The sequence below is a fragment of the Carassius auratus genome, chromosome 5 (genome assembly GCF_003368295.1).
Source record: "Carassius auratus strain Wakin chromosome 5, ASM336829v1, whole genome shotgun sequence".
In the NCBI taxonomy this organism is placed as follows: Eukaryota; Metazoa; Chordata; class Actinopteri; order Cypriniformes; family Cyprinidae; genus Carassius; species Carassius auratus.
This window is the reverse complement of record NC_039247.1, coordinates 24005041-24026667: the sequence shown is the minus strand read 5'-3', so window position 1 is coordinate 24026667 and position 21627 is coordinate 24005041. Positions and strand designations below refer to the sequence as shown.

Genomic DNA, 21627 nt, shown 5'->3' with positions numbered 1-21627 from the left:
AGCATTTACACATCAACAACAGATTTTTGTGGAGAGGTCGATAAGCAGACCCACACAGAATCTGCGCCAACAGAAAGCTCAGATTTCCACTAAATTCTCTAAATTTCCTGCTCCCTGTGTCTGTTTATTAAATATTTTGGTGAATCTTCTGTCATTTTTGTAGTTGATATATGTAACACTTTCAGCTTTTTTTTAGAAAATGTTATCACATACATATATTTCCATGTTGCGATTACCCCAAATAAAATTAATACAGAAACTGCATTATTAGTAGGTACAAAGCAATTTTGCCACCTAGGTGACTTTTCAGACCACTTTTCCTTAAAAGAGATTAGGCCTAAACATCGCCGACTGAAAACTGAACATTCATCTTGTGGTTTGTTATTCTCACACAAGCTGTGAGTGATCATTTTATATGTACATATATCCAATATTTGTCTTTAACTGATGTCTGTGGTCATTTTTGTCAGATGACACTGCTGTTATAAATCAGGACTTTAGCATTCCATGCTCATTTCATTGGCAGAAAGATAAGTAAATGAGAACAATTTTTGTCAGTAATTCGGCTGTATTAAACTACAGAGAGCAGACGAGAAGCAAATGGAAGTAAAGGATTGACAATAGGCATAATTAAAATACAATGCAACGACATGAGTATGCTAATTATTGCTAATATATGCTAATTTAGCCATTTTCAAGCAGACTTCTATTGAAAGTGCTTGGCAACAGTGCCCTTTGTGCAGACGGTAGGAGGTTACTGTCCATGAGCTTTAACTTACCAGTAGAGGACTCCACAAATTTGAGTCTCTTGGGACGATGAGAGATGGAGGGCTCAATGTGTTGCTGAGCCTCAGGTATACTGAGCGTTGTGGCATCTGCCCTCTCCTGCAGTCCTGGACATGCGTAATAATTCTCAAAGTCAAAAAAAGTATCAATAGAAAGTTTATCTTTTAATTCATGGACTTCATCCAATTTAAAATGTTATGTCTGAAAATATATTTGTATACTATGCATTTTGATGTTTATTAGAATGTTGTTAGCCTAGCTCATGGTAACATCAAAATCTATTGAACACAATTCTGTCACATTTGCTATGCGCTTCACTTAAGCACTATGTTTGTATTGCACAAGTTGCTTTCTTTGTAGAGATGTCCAAGTCTGTCATTTTTGGAACCTGGGTTAGGATGTAACCTTAGAGCAGAAGTAGCCCTTCAGTGGTAAGTTTGGCTAACTCTGCCTATTTTAGTAGACTTCAGTAGACTAGGGCCAGGGTTCTCATCTCTGGCCCTCGAGATCCAATTTCCTGCAGGGTTTAGCTCAAAACCTGATCAAACACACCTGAACAAGCTAATCAAGGTCTTCAGGATTACTAGAGAGTTGTGCTGGGTTCACACCAAAATATTTTTTAAGTCTTATAAGATTTTCAAAATGTGAGAGACCACAAACATGAGGATAAAAAATCCTAGATTTAACCATTTTCCTCCTATAGTGTGTTGTGTGCAATGATGTGACAAAGACACATTTTCAACCAGACTCTCGACTGAACACAGGAAATCTCGCAAGACTTCAGAATAAGTATGGCGGACGATATGCAGGAAGAAATTGCAATGATTGTGTTTGGAATGATTTTATACATGACACATTGTATAAACATTCATGCTGTTGCCACAAATCAACAAGCTGATCCTCCCTCTCTGCTGTCCACATCAATTTCACTTTGTGCTGCGCCATGACTGCTTCCGTCTTCCATCATCTCGCTTTCTGGTTGGATATTGTAATTTAATAATAATTTAATTTAATTTAAATTTAATTTAATATTGTTTCAACTTTCATTTCAGGTGATAATCTCCAGAGCGTGCACACATCTGTGCTCGTGGTTCCCCCCACACATCAGGATTTCTGATCGTAAATATTAAACATGTAGAATATTTACGATTCCCGATTGGGGAAGCCCCAAAGTTCTTCCGATCAGGTTCGGACTGTCTTAACATACCTCACACCAAGGGAAAATCTGATAAAATAATCTGTAGAACCATCAAGATAAATCGGGTCATAGCTAGGATTGTCGGAAGGGGGGAAATCTGCCCAAAATTAGCCTGATTACCTTTTGGTGTGTACCCAGTATTATGGGCAGGTGAGTTTGAACAAGGTTGGAGCTCTATAGGAACACACCTTGATTAACTGGTTCAGGTGTGTGTATTAAAGGTTGGTGCTAAACTTTGCAAGAAATTGGCCCTTCAGGAACATGTTTGGACACAAAAGTAAACAGAAATTGGGATCACTAGGTCAGTGGTTCTCAATTTTGGTTCTGGCAACCCACTGCTCTGCAAATTGTGTATTTCTCTCTTCAGTTCATTGGAGATCTCCCCTTATGAGCTGATGGTCCTAACCAGGCGTGTTAGATAAGCATACAGAATGTGCAGAGTGGTAGGTCACCAGGACTGGAATTGAGAACCACTACACTAGGTTTTGGAAGAGAGCTTACGTGCAGGTGCACATAAGGTGACAACATAATTCATAGGTCTTCAACCCTCCACTGGTAACCCACTGTCCTGCAGAGTTTAGCTACAACCCTAATCAAACACACCTTAACCAAATAATCAAGTTCTTCTGGATCAATTGAAATATCACATTCCAGGGTAGTTGGAAAAAAGCAGGTTGGAAATATATTTTGCAGGACAGTGCCTATCCAGGAACAGGGTTCAAGACCTAGCACCTAAATGATGGACTTACCATTCATGTTGTAGTTGAGGAAAGCTGAAAACTCAGAGGCCAGCTTCTCATCACTTGTGAAGGCACAAACGCAAGCATAGAAATGGAGGCAGTGCTCAGGTAAATTATGCTGGTGGGAATTTTCTCCATTGTTGATATTAGACTGACCCCCACTTCTCACCCCCAAATCCCCCTTGGTATTAGGTACATAACATGCACATTGAAAGGTAGCCGCACCCACAGTCTTGTCTTTAACACCAGTTAAGCCCACCGTCAAATGCAGCAATCCCAGAGGGTGGGCTTCACCTGGTTGGCACTTCACTATTAGGGTCCCTTTAGAAACCCTCTGCACTAGAGGTCCCGGTGTCTCTGTAGCCAGCCTCCACAACTCTTCTTTGGCCTGGGAAGTGACCACCAGGGCCTCCAGGACAGAGCTTTTGAGCGGCAGAGGTGTTGCTTGGGTCTGACACTCCATGGCTTGCTTCACATGGGTACAGGGACTTTTGGGTGGTTGTGTTGCTTGTTGATGGCCACCTTCAACTGTTGATTCACTTTCATTCTGCTGACAAGAGGGCATGTAACAGCGACCGAGGTTGACACGGGTCAGCAGGGTTCCGTCTGCGGTAGTAATAGCTGTATCCGTGAGGACTAACTCAACAAAGCCTCGTTGTTCAGGGCCACGTCCCCTTTGACGCACAGAGAACACTTGCGGCCCTCCGGCCCTGCCACCTCCACTGTCTGTTACAACTTGAACCACTTCACATGCCCCTTTTTTCAAACGTCCAGTCCCATGCTCCCCATTCCTGAAGATGGTTCCACAGGCCTTGTTCTTACAGCTGAGGCCACGGGTGCCATTGTAAACGCCACACTGAGGGCACTTGCGGATGCCTCTTAATGTAGCCTTGCCCAAGTTTGACAGAAACGCAGGAGTCTTCCGTTTGTCTCGAGGTCTCCTGCTCGAGTTGCTGGAGGTTTGAGTAACAGGAGAAACCACAGTTTGTGATGCCAGCGATATTGCAGAGTTTACCAAAGAAGCATCCATTGTTAGCAGACGTACACTGAAACTGAGATTGATACAGGACAATTTTATTGTTCATCAACAGAGGGGGGGTGCATCTATAAAATTTTGAATATCATGGAAAAGGTCTTTATTTTTTGTAATTTAAAAAACGCAAACTTTCTTATAGTCTAGATTCATTGCACACAAACTGAAATAATTAAATTGATTGACTTAAGACTGATTATGACTTACAGCTTGGGAAAATTACAAATTTAGTATCTCAAAAAAATTTGAATGTTCTATTTTGAGCTTGATTAGTTTGATTAATTTCAAGTATACTGGGTAACTCTTGGGCTAGTTTAGAACATGCAACCACAATTATGGGAAAGACTACTGACTTGACAGTTTTCCACAAGACAATCATCAGCACCCTCCACAAGGAGGGTAAGCCACAGAAGGTCATTGCTGAAAAGGCTGGCTGTTCACAGAGTGCTGTATCAAAATATATTCATAGAAAGTTGACTGGAAGGAAAAAGTGTGGTAAGAGAAGGTGCACAAGCAACAGGGGTGACCACAGCCTTGGGAAGATTGTCAGCAAAAGCCAATTCAAGAACTTGGGAGAGCTTCACAATGAGTGGAGTGTCACTCAAAAAACTACAGCTGTCACATTCCTAAAACGAAGCCATTCCTGAACCAGAAAAAACGTCAGAAGGATTTCACCTCGGGTAAGGAGAAAAATAAATGGATTGTTGCTCAGTGATCCACAGTCCTCTTTTCAGATGAAAGTAAATTTAGCATTTCATTTGGAAATCAAGGTCTGGAGTCTGGAGGAAGACTGGAGAGGCACAGAATCCAAAGTCCAGTGTGAAGTTTCCGAATCAGTGATTATTTTGGGTGCCATGACATCTGCTGGTTTTGGTCCATTGTGTTTTATCAAGTCCAAAGTCAATGCATTCATCTACCAGGAGATTTTGGAGCACTTTATGCTTCCATCTGCTGACAAGCTTTATGGAGAGGCTGATTTCATTTTGCAGCAGGACTTTAGCACCTGCCCACAGTGCCAAAGCCACTTCCAAGTGGTTTGATGACCATGCTATTACTGTGCTTGATTGGCCAGACAACATGCCTGACCTGATCCCCAAAGAGAATCTATGGGGTATTGTATAAGTAACATCTGACAAACAATACAAAGGAGCTGAAGGCTGCCATCAAAGCAACATGGGCTTCAATAACGCCTCAGCAGTGCCACAGGCTTGTCACCTCCATGACACGCCGCACTGAAGCAGTAATTTGTGCAAAAGGAGCCCCTACCAAGTATTGAGTGCATAATTAAACCTACTTTGGAGATCTTGAACATTTCTGTTTTGTAAATCTTTTTTTGATTGATCTTTGAGAAAATATGCTATTTTTTTAGATACTGAGAAGCTGTAAGTCATAACCATCAGAATTAAAACCAAAAAAACTCTTTGAGATATTTAAGTTTAAATGCAATAAATCTAGAATAAAAGTTTGCGGTTTTAAATTAAATTACAAAAAATAAATAACTTTTCCAAGATATTCTAATTTTTTTACTTGTACCTGTAGGTGACTTTGTTTATTCAAATACAGTTCAGTTTCTTGCACAGACCAATCATTTCATGTCTTTACACATCAATGTATCGACACTCTCTGGGTTTAATTTGGTTTTATTTGTGTGTGTTTTTTTTTTTTTGTCTCAAAGCCATGAATCCCATCCACTTATGACTGACAGACTGCAGTGGTTTGAATTAGAAATGTTTCTTTGTGTTCTACTGAAGAAACAAAGTCACCTACATCTTGGATGATCTGGGGGTAAACAGATAAACATACAATTTTCAATTTTTGTATACCTTTAAATACTGTAGTGCGGTAAAATGGAGCCTTTTTACTCAGACACAAACCCCAGTGTCCCTATAAACTATTACTGTAAATCCTTGTCTGACTGTTGAGATTACCACATACTGGATTGTAAAAAGATCTGAAATTATTTTTGATTCATTCACACAGCTCACTCACACAGTGAATAATTTGAGGAAGTTTCTTACATGCAGATAGACACTTTTTCTACAACAGAAAACAAACAGAGCACTGGATGAGGTAGTGTTTACCTACAATCCATTGCAGGAAACCAAATGTGCAAATGTCTTCTGTTGTTTAGCAGCTATGAAGCAGTTCTTTATTATTCCAGCAACATGTGAATACTGCAGGCCAAGATCATTTTCACAATTTACAAAATATATAAGAGGGAGGTTGGCTGGGGCTATGTGAAACCCTGTTGTTGGATTGGCACGTGTCTAAAAACCTAATTATTGCAACAGTGCCATGCCCAGAAAACCATTGTGCTTTATTTGATTAGTGTAATTTATTATTGTTAAGTTCTAATCTAGGCAATAAAACTCTTTAGCCTATGTAATGAAAGACGATACATACATTTAAAACTAGTAGTTTTAGTACCTCCTTCATGATGTAATTTTAAATAACGAAGACAAAACACGGTAAACGTTCATTAAATATATATATATTTAAATTGTTTCAGAAGACACATACTTGCACATTTGCACAAATAATATGAAAATGTCACTGACATGCAATAACTACAATATAAGACTTACAAAGCATTCTAATGACATCGATTCATCGAGACTTATTTGAGTTAAACATTAGCTGTGCGATAGTGAATGGATAGAGTGTATAAATGATGATGAGAGACAGGCCGACCTCTACAGCAGCGCTTTCCCGGCGCTCAGTGGTCAGATCCGGCGGAGGATTCACTTCAGAGCTCCAGTGACCGTCGCCATTCCTCCTTACAAACAGACTCTCCGCTGCGGCTGTAACGAGCTTCCCGATTGGCCACAGAACGACCAATCAAAACCATACATTATTTACTAGCTTATTAACATTCTGGAAATATTTGTTTATTTCTCCCTAATATCAATGGCTCGTTGTTTCTTTTTATTTCTGCTCTTTGGAAACTTGGCATTAAAGCGTTTAAAGTACTTGTTAAATATATATTAACTTCTAATTATTATACATGATCGTTATCTTTATACAACTTCTTACCATACCTTCAGTTATTTTGCAACTTTAAATTCCATGCAGATTTTGATTTACATTTTTTTAGATGTTCCATCTGAAAATATACATATACATCACGAATTCATATATATATATATATATATATATATATATATATTTTTTTTTTTTTTTTTTTTTAATCAACAAACTACTTATTTCCAACACAACCGGCAATTTTGCCCCTGAAAAAAAATAAGTTTTTACAAGTAACGTAATGTAGTGTAAGACCATCCAGCTCAAAGACAGGACAGAAATGTTGGTTCGCATCTGCATTTTAATGGGACAAAGCAAGAACATGTAATAATAGGATGATTATTATTTAAAAAATCCCTCAAAACCCAAGGTCTCGATGTATTTGTAGGCACTGCCTATATTTCATTAACATCAGTTTGTTCAAATGAAATCAACTCAAATAAGGCAACATAATTGGTTTTGTGTATTAAAACTCCATTGGGCAACAGTGCAAAATTCTGATCCGTTCAGGTTTCTTGTCTGGCTACCAAATACTTTATTTAAAAAAAAAAAAAAAAAGTTAACATTTCGATTTTATACAAAGAATTATAGCAATTCTAACAAAATGTTAATTGCAGTGCAAGGCAGCAAATTCTTCTCCATGTGTTCTCTGGAAGAATCCTTACAACCGCATGGATCAGCTTTAACAGAGTCACTAATGCTGAAGGATATTTGCGATGATGCCCAAAACCTCTTCCCACCCACCGTCCCTCCCACCTACCTACCTAGAAAAAAAAAAACAAAAAAAAAAAACAAGCAAAAGCATTCATGATCAACATCTGAATTATCTTTATATAGCGTCCCAACAGTTGTATGGTTATTTATATACAGAATGGTATACTGTACTTATAAGCCCTCAAAAAAAGTGGAATGCAAAACAATTTAAAATATCTAAAATTTGCCTAACATCAAATCTTGTGAAAACGTATTAATATTGTGCAATATTCACCTGCCTTTAAGGAAAAAAATGTGGCAGTCATCCCTGCAATTGGTTCAGTTTGAGAAATTGAATGTCTAAAAAAAATACAACTGACATCCATTTTATTCATTTTATAAACACAAAAAAAGTTGACATTTCACACGATTCATTGGTGTCATCACTCCGCTCAACAAAATGTTGCTTTTAAAATGGCAAGTCCAAAAAAGAAAAGAAAAAGGCAAAGCTTCATATATTACAAAATCAGCAGCTGAAAACGCTCTAAACAAACCAAAAAAAAAAAAAAAGCAAAAATGGAAAGGTTGCAGTCATTGTTGATTTTATTGATTTATAGTACTTGGACTTAAAAAATGGCATAGTCCTCTTGGATGAAGTCGGTCGGACACCAGGCCGAAGACTCGTGGATTTATGTGTGTTAACGTGTCTGAATATGTTTGTGTTTCTGGGTGTGTCGTTTCATCCCAGTGTAGGGCAACTCGAGACCCCGCGATGACGAGCAGGATCTGCCTTAAAGTCTTAAACTCAAGGAAAATAACACATTGAGGGTGGGGAGGGTCAGGAAAAAAAATGGCACACCCCCTCCCCAGGCCAGGCATCTTGATGGGTGTTTGAGAAAGGGGTGGGGGTGGTGTGTAGATCCCTGCTGCGGCCGCAGTGGAGTGCTAGAGTTGTCCGTCGCTCCATCAGTGTGTGTGGTATCCTGCAGTGCCCATGCTGGACTGGTTGGCTAGCACGGTCCCGTTGACTCCCTGCGCAGGCTCCACCATGCCTCCGTTACTCACGGCACTCACACCGGGCCACCCGGCACCAGCCTGTATGTGACTACAAGACAAAAGAACTGTTAGCTGGTGGACGAGAAGATGTTTAAGGAGATAAACAGCTAGTGTTTTTATTTCATCATAAGCACTGACAGCAATCACACAAGTCTCCCAATTTAATCTAACTGTACGAGTGGAAATGTTGACTACAGAGTCAACACGCATTCTCCACTAACTGGTATAGTGGCATCTAATAAACCCCTAATTTGAACCATTTACCACTGCTTTGCACATTCAATGTCTATTTGTGTCACGGATCGTAACAGTTGCGCTGGTTAGACTCTGCTCCGGAGTAAGAGCGAAGCGAAAACGCCAAAAAGTGTGTATTCCACAATTAGTTCTGGTACTGTGAAAAGGGTTCCCTCGATACGGAAGGCCCTAAGGGTTATTGTGTGGTACCCACTAGTTTCAGATTCACATGCGCTGTAGAAAATAATGATTCTTTAAGGACACTTATTGGTTAATACTTTAGCTCTGTGATATTACATAATAAATGAGGATTAAAATACACATTCTGTGTGGTCAAACGAAAAGGTTCCCACGATTTTGTACAATCATTTTTAATAAGTAGTTTTGTGTTTGAAAGATTTGTATCTTTTGTTTTTATACTACAAACATGAACCATTTTTGGTCAAATAAGTACTTGAGCTGAGCACAACTACGGGAAATTTTTTCAGTGGCTGTCAAATGTTCAACTTTCTTTATTTTTTCTTCTTTTAATTATAGGCAGTTTTAGTGTCAGAAGTGGGACTTTTATATTTACAGTGTTAGGACTATTGTTTTGAAAACCCTGAAATAATTACATTTAAATTCATGTTATGTTTTTAGCTATTTCTCTTTATTTGTGAAAATTACTACATCATAACAAACAAGAACACAAAAATATAGCTGCACGCAGCGAAGACGAACCCAAGCCACCAGTGCCAGGAATAAGGAAAACAGTGCACAGTGGACACATGCATTTACAGAGACCCTCTGGCGGTATGGTTTTAAGGGTTACAGCAATGAAAGTGTTCCGCTATAACTTCAAGAGTGTAAAGCAGACACAGAGAGAGAGAGAGATACATAAAACTTCAGTTACACTTTACAATATGGTTTCAGTTGTTAACATGAACCATATTTATATAGCAATTATTCATCTCAGTGTATTGACAAACACAAATTAAAATTGTAAGTTTTATCTGTTGACATTAATGTACTGTGAAATAATATAACTATGTTTTTTGTTGGTTCATACATTGTTACAAAAAAGTTTTTATTAAGGACTTATTGTAAAGCATTAATCAGTAATATTAACAATAGAACAATATATTTTTACAGCATTTATTAATCTTTGTTAATGTTAATAAAAATGTTAGTGTTCATGTTAGTTCTCAGTATAGTAAGTAATGTTAACAGATTAACTTTACATTATAATATATATAATGTTTATGTAATTTTTAACTTAATATCACAACATAAGTTAATGTTAATATAGTTCATTTAGATGAAAAAAGAAAGCTTATTGTAAAGTGTTACCAGTTACTGCATTGTTAACAAATGAGACCTTTTTGTGAAGAGTTACCAAAACTTTTAATCTAAAAAAATAAAAATATTTATGATTTTAATGATCCATAAGCACAAATAAAATGTATACCATATAAGCAGGGTTGGGCAATGTCTACGGAAACATTGAACTGTAACAGGTGTGATTTACAGTTCAGATGCGGAGTTTCACAAAAACTAAACTTCACTTTTCAGCCTTTAAACCATTTTTTAAAAAATGAATGCGAGCCAAAAGTATCAATTAATATGCAAATACATTACTACATTACATAAGGTCTAAATAGATCTTAATTGTTTAGATTTTTATAATGAATAATCCACTAGTTCAAATTTAAAATCTTGCGTGTTTGCAGCATAAAAACATGGGTTAATTTTCATATTGGTCTGAACAAAAATAGCAGACAGGCTTCTTGAAAATGCCAATTCATCCTCTGCCAGCAGGAGGCGCTTTTGGAACTGCAGACTACAGCGTTTCTACAGTAACTGCAGTAAACAAAGCAGTTCAGCACTCACGTTCAGCCTTATCGCAATTCTTGTCTTTCAGTCCTCAAATTTAAGACTTTCTTGTCCCACTTAAGAATTATTATGGCCTTAAATTTGATAAAACTATATGTAACACTATTAAAGGGCCTGCGGAAACCCTGTAATAAACCCAACGAATCAGACACCAAGAAAGTAGCCTTTTGAAATTCAGCAAAACAGAGGCCAAGTTGACCTGTGGACTTACTTGAAGCCCTGCTGGTTCCAGGCCTGTCCGTACACGTTGTAAGTGGGTACCTGCCAGCCATTAGGGACATACTGACTAATTTGTTGTGTGTTGCCGTACCACTGTCCCCACTGGCCGTATGGTTGTGCAGCAAAACTAACTTTGTTCTGCTATTAAAAAAATCACAATATGCCCATGAGTTATCAAAAAATTTAAAAGATAAGAATAAAAGGTGGAATGGAAACATACTACTGCTCACCTGAGGTACCTGCACCTGCTGAATAGGGCTCACCATCTCTGTAGTCTCTTTACCCCAGTAACATTTCACCATGTGACCTTCTACGGACGTGCCATTCACAGACACTATCGCATGAGCTGCACTTTCATGAGAGTTGAACCTGCAGAGATGAAGAGCGTTACACCAGCCTCCACCGTTAGGACCTGTAACCACCACATTTCACTCGAACGACATCAACAAACCTCACAAACGAGTAGCCTTTGTCTGGGAACACTCGGACTTCCATTATTTGGCCAAAAGGGGAAAAGGTCTGTCTCATGAGTTGTTCTACAGCAGAACGACAGGAGCACATTGCACAAGTGAATGAACTGAATTCAAAAGGGTTACACAGACAGTACAGGAAAAAAAGTCCAGGTTCAGCTTCTCAAAAGCATAAATAAATCAAAGGTGTAATGTTTTAGCCTGGAGCAAACATGAACCTGTAAGGCCTGTAGAGACTCCGCCACAATAAACCGTGCAGTTGCTGGGGCTGGACTGGTTCACTACCTCATCAAACGACAAGTGCTTGGTGTTCGCTGTGAAATTGAGTCATGAAATGCTGATTAGTCTGGGTTCGTTTTAAGGTTCATACACAATTTAAACGTTGACTTCATTGATTGATTTTCCAAAACTTTTTCTGTAAGGTGTCGACTGTCACTTGTATCAAGACACACTGCACCAGGATTGACATAATAATGCCAAACATGTTCCTGCAAGTCCTATCATTAACGTTAAACCTGTGTGACCAGTCTTGATGTGCCAGATTTATAAAACAAAAAAGAAAGCTAGAAGGAAAACAATCCAGCGTTTTAGAATGCTTTGCTTATTCATGGAACTCAACAAATCTGAGTTACTATTATGAAGAATAGATTTTCTGCAAAACTTCCAAAAATACATTGAGTGATTAACCTACAAAGGTTTGGAATAAAGGTCAGTAAATGACAGTATTTTCAGAATCAACACTTTTAACACGGAGTAGACTGCACAGAGAGGTTTGCTCTTGATTTAAAAAAAATAAATAAAAAAAAAAGTGGAGAATTCTTGAAAAGCATATGGATGCTCACTTTCATAGGTGACTTTAGGTGCTGGGGGTTTTCTTGTAGCCCAGTTAGTCCTGATCTGCCTGCCTCCCAACCACTGACCTCCCATTTGCTGAATGGCATTCTCTGCATCCTGCCAACAAGAACATCAGCACAACAAGAACAAGAACATCAGCACATGGCCACGACAGAAGCTTCTGCCATTTGCATTAAAATGCAGATGCTCCCCCACCCTTAGTTAAAAAAAACTTGCATTTCCTGATGTTGGATCATGACTCACCCATTTGTTGAAGAAAGAAACAAAACCATAGCCTTTAGACTTCCCCGTCGCCATGTCTTTGACCACACGTGCATCTCTGAGAAAGAGAGAAAAAGTTGGGCAGGTTGACAACAGACAGCTTGAACTGCAATGTGCAAAAAAAAACCCTACTCACTGAAAAACTGAAAATCTGGACATTGCCAGAAAACTGTTTACATGAGATTTTAAATAACCCTAGACAAATACTCAGTCATGGTCATATTTAATCAAATGACAATTCAGCTATACATGCAAACTGAAAGTAAGGCAGAAGCACATGTGTGCTGATGTGTGTCTGCATTATTCATGAATGACCTCTCCTTGGTAAAAAGGTGACAAGCGTTTTACATGACCTTACACGTTACTGGGGTTTAAACAGACTGAATGACTCAAAGTAGTAGTTGAATGCAACTCACTGGAGTTTTCTTTACTCTAAATTCATCATGTCATTTCACTTACGATATCCTTCCAAAGGGAGCGAAGGCAGCTCTGACGTCATCAGTGGTGATTTCTGGGCTGAGGTCTCCAACAAAGACATGGAAGTGATCTAAAGCCCACCAAACACGAGTTACATGGATTCAGAATCACCTTTATTGTGAGTAATCATGTACGGTACAAGGACATTGTGTTGGTGCTTTTCTATGAGCTCACTGCACTGTAGAAATTCTTTGAATTAACTGAAGATGGAACTCACTGCTTGTGTCTTTTTTCTGGCTGCTTGGTGATGTAGCCCAGTTGACCTTTACCTCCTGGGAGAGAGAGAGGGATAGAGGAAGAAAAAGATTGAGGGAAAGATTAGAAATGATAAAGACATGGACAAGTTGCTGCTCTATTTATCTATTAATAAACCACTCTCCTGAACACAATGGAGGTCTGAATGTACAGAAAAGAAGAGGGAGACTTGATACTAAATTCCCACTCCACTGTCCAAATGAAAACTTGTATGAATTAGACTTACTACAAACATGAACAAGTTAAATTTAAGACCTTTTTAATACCACCTTATATGAAATTTAAGATCTAAACCTGTAGTGGAAATGCACATTACATCAGTAATATTTCATGTGTTTAATGTAAAAAGAAAACAAAATATCATCGCTGTAATAAATTACATTTATTACGAAGATACACAGTGAACTTTTTTTTATATCAGCAGACAATATTCCATGCAAAATCTCTCCACAAAAGCATTGCATCACCAAGATTTTTAGTGGCTTAAGCAATTTATTCTGAAGCAATATTTTCAGTGTTATATCAGCTTTTACATTCTTAAATCTGCAGATTTTTATTTACCTTTACAAAGTCCTATTTTTACAAATGCAAAATGTTTTGATATATTAAATATTAAACGTTGAATACTGATATTGGAAATGTAAATAATAAAAAGGTACTTTAAAAGTCAAATTAAAACCACCAGTAGGTGGCACCGAGTCACTGTTAATAAGCGAGTAATTGCAATTGAACCGAATCATTTAAATGATTGATTCATTCAGGAACGAAACATTGTCATGTTGCTCAGTGACGAAAAACAATGCTGTGACTGTTTGGGATTATTTTTGTGTTGTGGAAATAGTACAAAAACAGGCTAAAACATAAGTCTCTTAAATAACTTCTAGTTTATTGAACTGAAGTGTTAGCTTTTTCGAATAATGATTGCAGGCTTGACTATTAGTGGCTTTAGCGCAGGTGCACTAGACTTCACGTAATGCATGCATCCTTTAGGTTTTTTGAATGCTTTTTTGCGTCGTCAGAATATTTAGCAAAAGGGCTCACTTGTCATGGTATTTTACTTAACTATATCATGTTATGAATAAACTAAACACTTTGAATTTTGACCTCAGTGTGTTTCTTCATGTGTGCGGTTACACTCATTTGTTCTGAAGTCTCTCACAAAGAGACAAACAGAGTCATGCTTGCGGAGATTAATTATGCTCCACGTTCACTAATCATAATTGTATTCATTTTTATTAAAACGATGAAAGTTGCATGGCCAGAACATGAAAAAGTCAAAACCTCCCTCTCAGTTCAAACTGCACATCCAGTATACAGGCAAATGTCGACCTCTGACTCAAGCGGGTCAAAGCTACGTCGCAACAAGTTTGCAGAACATCGGACCTGTCCCGCCCTCCCGTCCCAGCCCAACTCACCCTGTAGATACGATAGCTTACCTTACCCATTATTTTACGCCCATTCATGGCTGCGATTGAGGCCGCTGCGTGCCTATGCTCGAAGAACTCCACAAAGCAGTATGGATCGTTACCTGCCGTCTGAAGGCAAAGGAGTCGATCAGACAAAAGCAACATGTATCGTGAACGCTTCATAATTTTTATTGCAAATTGAGTTTTAAAGGCAAAGCATCTTCATGCGTCTCAAAGGAGAGAACACACTTCAGGAGAGAAAAAAAAAATCTAGCTAAAAATGTATAGTATAAATTAAAAAGCTGAAAGATGGCACTAGCGTGCAATTTTCTGCATTGGCAAATGATATACTCACATCCAAAATCATTTTACAGCTCTTGCAGGGGCCAATCTGACCAAAGAGCTGCACTATAAGGGCCTCGGTCACGTCCCGGGACAGGTTTCCTACATACCTGGAGCAAAATAATAATAATAATAAACAAATAATGGATAAGCAAAAGACAATGAGTGACATGGTTTATTTGAATGCATGATTTGATCCACTAATTATAGGGGTCCTTGCAAGCGCAATCTGTGCCAAATTCACCTGAGTTACAATGATCCAACTCATTTACATTACAAAAGAATTAGGTGGGCATGAGGAGCCACTGGCCGTTACATGACCTTAAAAAACCTCATTATTCATCCGGCAATGAGCTGCTTATTATCGTGCATACGGGTTCGAAACAAAGGGATGACAAAACCGTGCACGCGAGAGCGCGCAAGGCACGTGAGCGTCAAACAACAAAATAATTCACCGTTTATAACGTTACAACCATGGCTGGACCATGGCTGCGTGTCAGTTGCATAAGCGTGTTGTATATACAGACGTAAAGCGTTATAACACTTCAATGAACACACCAGACAGACTCTTTGTCTAGCAATGCTGTAATGACAATGAGCTCTCGGTAAGTACAAGGCAACTTCACACACTCAAACACACACACACAGCGGAGTGAGTGTCCTGCTGTGGCCTTTACGGGCCTGCTGCAATCATCGAAATCAACTCAATAACTAGCACAAGGGGGTAATGCGAAATGCTTGGAGACCGCACGACTGTCCCGTGTCTAACTCAACGGTCTCGGGCGCCAGATATAGTGTAAATCGTTTATTCCAGCATTCAGAGCTTTTGTTCGAGGCACGAATTGAACACGTCTGTTTCTGTGGTTGTGGTTCTCTTTAGCCTCACACTCTCAAGAATGTTATCAACTATGAGGACTTCAGCGAAGTGAAAACCGGAAAGTGTTTTTAAACAGAACGGCTTCACATGAGGTGAAGGTGCCTGTTAATGCCGATATACGTACAGGGTCTTGGGCTGCTCGTCGTCCATCATATTCTTCCGATCGAATTAAGACACCGATCCCTGAGAGAAAACAGTCCTCTGGTGTAGATTTTGAGATGGTCTTGAGTAACGCCGGTGCCTTGCTCTTTCCAGTGTTGCTACCCTCTCTGTTCTCAGCCAAGCCTGTTATAATGAGAGTAAATGTGAAATGCCGCCTCGGCTGACTCCAGTTATGAACAATGGAAAGGCGACATAAGATGGCGGAGGAACCGGACCGGAAATGCAAGCGCGCATGCGCATGAGAACTACAAAGCGCGCAGAAAGCAAGCTTTAAAAACGCGCCTGAGCGCTGTACAGTACAATAAACAGAGATGTATGCGTATTCTTTTTAGTGTTGAAAATATAATGAAGGTTATAAAGTTAAAGCAATGTAATAAAAAAAATTTTGATTCACCGACAAAATCATGTGCGCCGCCCGGGAATCGAACCCGGGTCGCAAGAATGGGAATCTTGCATGATACCACTACACCAGCGGCGCTGTTCGCGAGATCTTGCGCATGCGGGTTACCAAGATTCTACATAGATAACATGACATCTTTGTGATTAACAATTAAAAAAAGTCCGCGTGGAGATTTACTTAAAAAACACTGAGCCGACAGTAAAATAAAGTCTAAATTATGAGATAAAAAGTCATTTTGTTGTCTTGCGAAACAGTGATATATCCATCCATTAAAATGTATGGATTTTAGTGACATTAGTCGTATTTTACAGAAACCATTTTGAAACAAAGGTTTCATTGAAAAATACAATCAAGCACAAGAGTGCAAACAGCTGGAAGAGTATGATCTTGGAAGGCAATTTCTTATTTGATACAAGGTATTAAACATCCTTCTTCATTGTTCATCCGGGTTGAATTGTCTTAGAGGTAAGGCTTCGTTAAATATATGCATTAAATACCGCATGACCAGTTGTGATGAGTTTATTACTCTCTCCAGCCACAAGGTGGAGACACACCTCCATTGATAAAAACGCTCGCCTGAAGCGCTCTGATTCTCTTTTTTTTTGTCTTCAGCGTCTGGAGGTGAAGGCAAACATGTTGATCTCCCCGGGGCCTGAACATTAATAGTTTCTGCTTTTACAAATGAATCATCTGTAACAATTGGTTACAGAATTCATATTGAGAGAGTCACAGAGTGAGCCGTGTGTTGACTTCAGTCCTCAGAAGAACGTATTAGATGTTAATGCTGTGGTACCTTTATATAGACCATAAGAGTGAATAATTACAGCATTCACATACCATGGGAACACTACAAAGTACTTTTGAGGATATTATGGTACATACATTTGCAAAAACATATTACCATGCTACTTTTTGGTTCATTTTGTTAATGGAAAAGTGACAGATGATGTCCAAGTTTTTTTTACTCAGTGTAATTGCAGATGTACCCATATATCAGTCCTTGTTTAACCTATATGTTTTCTTTCATATATAGATCTGCTCAAAATGTCTGAGACAGTGTTGGGTCAAACATTATTGCAAAACAATCAGATATCTATATTTATCCCTGGGTTTATATTTACCAGTACAAAGATGTTTTAGTAACTACAATACTATAAAATAAGTTTTTATCTATGAAGAATTCATTTTAGAATATTCTCTTAAAATGTTCAAATAAATTAGAATATTAAGTTCAGTTTAGATGTTAACAGATATTATTCATATTATTATTATTTTATTTCATAATATGTATGGGAGCCCATTTTCACCACATAAGAAGAAAAAATCATGCCATAGTAAATCATGATTATGACATAAAAGTCAAAATTGTAACCAGAAATTATATTAAAATAATAATAATTATTATTATTATATTCTACTATCATAATTATAACAAAAAGTTGAAATTATTACACACTAAATCTCTTTAATTAGGAAATTAACCACATTTGAAATTATGAGTTACTAAGTCATAATTATGAGATAACAACCCTACAAAAAGTTATCATTTATCAAAGTATTTTTTAGGTGGTCTCAAACTTCCTAATGACAATTCAGTGCAGGTTTGACGGCTAGGTCAACTTAATCAGAAAGGAAGTGCTGTATGATTCACTGAATTGCAAGCTGTATTTGATTGGCAGGTCTCTGTGGAGGCACAGGAGCATGGCGTTAACCAGAGACTACAGCAGTGCCTTCTCAGCTACTGTGTGCAAAACAATGGCACTCAGCTCTCTGAAGTGATCAAACAGCTTATGTTGCTGAGAGATAAGCTTCAACGTGACAACTGGTGTGTGAAGTGTTTGTGAGATGCTTTCCGCAGGTTTTACGTTATGTAAGCAGCTTATAGGTGGAACTGTAGGTTCAAATCCCAAAGTAACATCATTTTCTGTTGGCCTCAGGATTGACTGTGGGTTAGGATTGATGATTCTGGGAGAGGATGCCAAATCTCTGCCTTCAGACCCTTCTGAAGCTTCACATGGCCCGAAGACAGGATAGTTCTCAGGTGCGTAAGATAGCAGAGCGTTGAAAGAAATACATTTAACACATTCTTACAATGGTTGAAAGGAATGGTCCAAACAAATTGAATGAATAAAAATCTGAAAGTTAGTTGGGGTTTAGAACAAGATCGAGGGTCACTGACAAACACGAGTGTTCAAGTGTTTAATCTTATATGTATGCAGTGAAGTAGTTTTTTTATATATATTTTTGTTTAAAAATATTTTTTCTCAGAAATAATAATAAAATATTAAACCAAACAACTTGATAAGGGGAGGTTAAGTAATGAGGTTGTTTTTATTTAGCTTCCTTAAGTTTTTAATGTTTTATCCCCATAGTATTTTTGACTATGTATGGAAGCCTGTTTCCGCACTTGCGGAAAAAAACCTCAGACTTTATATTTTGCAATTCTGACTGTATAACTCATAAATTTTTACTTTATAACTTGTGATTTTGACTTAATAATTCACAATTGTGTGTTATAAAGTCAGAATGGCAAGATATGAACTTGCAAAAAGTCAGAATTGCGATTTTTATATCAAACAATTCGCAATTACCTTGTTTTATATTTCATTCAGTGGCAGAAACTGGCTTCCATAAACCCCCTCAACACAAGAAACAAGAAATAAAATAATAATGGTAGAGTATACTGCAATGTATACATGAAATATCTGTACGGCCTCCAACATTTGCCAAAATGTGCAGTTTACAACAATGCTCGTTGTCCACAGTATCCCACAATGCATTGCACTCAACCTTCATCATAGAAGATAATATGCATAGATGTATTTAAGAATTGCATGTTAATAAGTATTAATAATATTCTAAATTATAAATTACTTGAACAAAAATCAGCATGACATTTTATGAGATAAACAACATCATTTTGAGGATGAGAATAACAGAACAGAATATAATTTTCATTTTTAGTGTATTATTTCTACTCATAATTCATACCCAGAAGGGTTCTACATAATCTTTAATCATTTGATAAATTAAATTATTTTACATTTACATTTATTCATTTAGCAGACGCTTTTATCCAAAGCGACTTACAGATGAAGACAGTGGAAGCAATCAAAAACAACAAAAAGAGCAATGATATATAAGTGCTATAACAAATCTTAGTTAGGTTAACACAGTACACGTAGCATGGGCTTTTAAATAATATCATATAAAGAAAACAGATGGAATAAAAAAAAGAATAGAGCAAGCTAGTTAGAGGTCTTTACACACACACACACACACACACATACAATTGCATAATTAATGAAAATAAAATAGAAAAGATTAGAAAGGTAGTTAGATTTTTTTAAAGAATAGAATTAGAATATTGAGTGTTAAAGTTAGAGGGTTAAATAAAGATGGAAGAGATGTGTTTTAAGCCGATTCTTGAAGATGGCTAAGGACTCAGCTGCTCGGATTGAGTTGGGAAGGTCATTCCACCAGGAGGGAACATTTAATTTAAAAGTCTGTAAAAGTGACTTTGTGCTTCTTTGGGATGGCACAATCAAACAAAGTTCACTTGCAGAATGCAAGCTTCTAGAGGGCAAATAAGTCTGAAGTAACAAATTTAGGTAAATGGGTGCAGAGCCATTGGTAGTTTTGTAGGCAAACATCAATGCCTTGAATTTTATGCGAGCAGCTATTGGAAGCCAGTGCAAATTGATAAATAGAGGTGTGACATGTATTCTTTTTGGCTCATTAAATATTAATCTTGCTGCCACATTCTGAATTAATTGTAAAGGTTTGATAGAATTGGCCGGAAGTCCTGCCAAGAGGGCATTGCAATAGTCCAGCCTGGACAGAACAAGAGCTTGAGCAAGGAGTTGTGCAGCATGTTCTGAAAGAAAGGGCTTGATCTTCTTGATGTTGAATAAAGCAAATCTGCAGAATCGGACAGTTTTAGCAATGTGCTCTGAGAAAGTCAGCTGATCATCAATCATAACTCCAAGGCTTCTAGCTGTTTTTGAAGGAGTTATGGTTGAAGTGCCTAACTTGATGGTGAAATTGTGATGGAACGATGGGTTTGCTGGAATCACAAGCAGTTCTGTCTTGGCAAGGTTGAGTTGAAGGTGATGGTCCATCATCCAGGTAGAATTGTCTGTTAGACAAGCTGAGATGCGAATAGCTACCGTCGGATCATCAGGATGGAATGAGAGGTACAGTTGAGTGTTATCAGCATAGCAGTGGTATGAAAAGCCATGTTTCTGAATGACAGAACCTAATGATGCCATGTAGACAGAGAAGAGAAGTGGTCCAAGAACTGAGCCCTGAGGCACCCCAGTAGTTAGATGTTGAGACTTGGACACCTCACCTCTCCAAGATACTTTGAAGGACCTATCTGATAGTTAAGACTTAAACCATTGAAGTGTGGTTCCTGAGATGCCATTTGCCAGTAGGGTTGATAAGAGGATCTGGTGATTAACCGTGTCAAAAGCAGTGGACAGATCAAGCAGGATAAGTACTGAAGATTTGGATTCTGCTCTTTTTTAATTTTGAATTGAATTATTTTTCTGTGTATGCAGGAAACGGCATTGCAGGAAGCATCCTGGCTGTGGCAGTTGGAGCACATATACTGCTCCATTTTGATGGGCATTTGCCAGAACAGCCACTGTGCTGAAATGAAGAAAACTGGAGAGTCCAACTCTGCTCAGTGCAGACTTATAACCTTGCTAAGACAACATTAGTGCTTTAAGCAAAAAGAAGGACATGTCAAGTCTACATGAGACTCATATTGAAAATGTCTATATACAGTGGCTTCCAAAAAGTATTTGGTCACATGAAATTAAGTTTAGTCATTTTTAAATGATAAAACAATAGTCAAAAGAATTGGGGAATGTTTGTAATCTTGTGATGAACTACACCTTTGGTTGCTCTACAGGAAAACTGATTTCATACATTTATTAAAAGGATCTGCAAAAAATAACGCATCCACACCTACTTTCTGGAGCCACCATCATTTATTGAAAGTAAAGCAGATCTTTGTGTGTAGTGCATGAAGACAGATGGAGGCTGCGGTACAGTGTGGTTCAGGGTTTGGCACAGATCTGCCACAGGAAGCTCTGAGGAACACTGCCTGGATAATACTGCAGAAAAACCTGAAGCAGGAGACATCAGTGCTGTGAGGATCATTGAGGTACTTGAGGTACAAAGTGAACACAGCCCAAATCTTAAAACACGCCTCACATCACAACGAAGAATACTCTTTTGAACTCCAGACATCTTTTGATTCC

At 38.1% G+C, this 21627-nt stretch overlaps 2 protein-coding genes, 1 long non-coding RNA gene and 1 other non-coding gene across 8 annotated transcripts in view; 1 reads left to right on the top strand and 3 right to left on the bottom strand.

Moving 5' to 3' along the window:
* The window catches only part of c5h2orf42 (chromosome 5 C2orf42 homolog), an 11146-nt gene extending 4342 nt beyond the window's left edge, over positions 1-6804 (bottom strand). Inside the window, exons 1-3 of one of the 3 annotated variants that reach the window (XM_026254086.1) lie at positions 6343-6804; positions 2734-3776; positions 780-893 (exon numbers count right to left, since the gene is read on the bottom strand). In XM_026254086.1, coding sequence (XP_026109871.1) covers positions 780-893; positions 2734-3754 — 1135 coding nt within the window. In that variant the 5' untranslated portion in view covers positions 3755-3776; positions 6343-6804. The remainder of the gene's footprint in view (positions 1-779; positions 894-2733; positions 3777-6342) is intronic. The other 2 variants (XM_026254085.1, XM_026254087.1) reach the window with 2 other exon arrangements.
* A 1037-nt stretch (positions 6805-7841) lies between these two features.
* On the bottom strand, positions 7842-16166 carry LOC113082403 (nucleolysin TIA-1-like). Of its 2 annotated transcripts, none has more exons than XM_026254070.1 (12): positions 15920-16166; positions 14932-15028; positions 14607-14705; positions 13133-13187; positions 12898-12985; positions 12421-12496; positions 12165-12273; positions 11541-11636; positions 11304-11388; positions 11083-11221; positions 10845-10990; positions 7842-8576 (listed from the first exon to the last, which is right to left on the bottom strand). In XM_026254070.1, exons 1-12 carry the CDS (start codon positions 15946-15948, stop codon positions 8438-8440), a joined length of 1158 nt encoding a protein of 385 aa, XP_026109855.1. In that variant the 5' UTR covers positions 15949-16166; the 3' UTR covers positions 7842-8437. The 2 variants fall into 2 exon arrangements, with proteins under 2 accessions (XP_026109855.1, XP_026109848.1); XM_026254063.1 differs by having other exon boundaries at positions 10845-10993; positions 15920-16163.
* LOC113082416 (uncharacterized) lies at positions 15091-21250 on the top strand. Of its 2 annotated transcripts, none has more exons than XR_003282656.1 (3): positions 15091-15523; positions 18295-18398; positions 20920-21250. It is a non-coding gene; the product is annotated as an uncharacterized LOC113082416 (long non-coding RNA). The 2 variants fall into 2 exon arrangements; XR_003282655.1 differs by lacking the exon at positions 15091-15523 and adding an exon at positions 17983-18182.
* On the bottom strand, positions 16365-16435 carry trnag-ccc (transfer RNA glycine (anticodon CCC)). Its single transcript has one exon. It is a non-coding gene; the product is annotated as a tRNA-Gly (tRNA).
* Positions 21251-21627: the final 377 nt, after the last annotated feature.

What these genes read in the sequence shown, in the direction of transcription:
- LOC113082403 (XM_026254063.1), bottom strand. Translation starts at nt 15,948, where the DNA reads ATGATGGACGACGAGCAGCCCAAGACCCT. An exon ending in GCTCCCTTTGGAAGGATATC is followed by an intron (nt 12,497 to 12,897) that starts GTAAGTGAAATG and finishes TCTCTTTCTCAG; the next exon opens with AGATGCACGTGTGGTCAAAG. An exon ending in ACCTAAAGTCACCTATGAAA is followed by an intron (nt 11,637 to 12,164) that starts GTGAGCATCCAT and finishes TCAATTTCACAG; the next exon opens with CGAACACCAAGCACTTGTCG.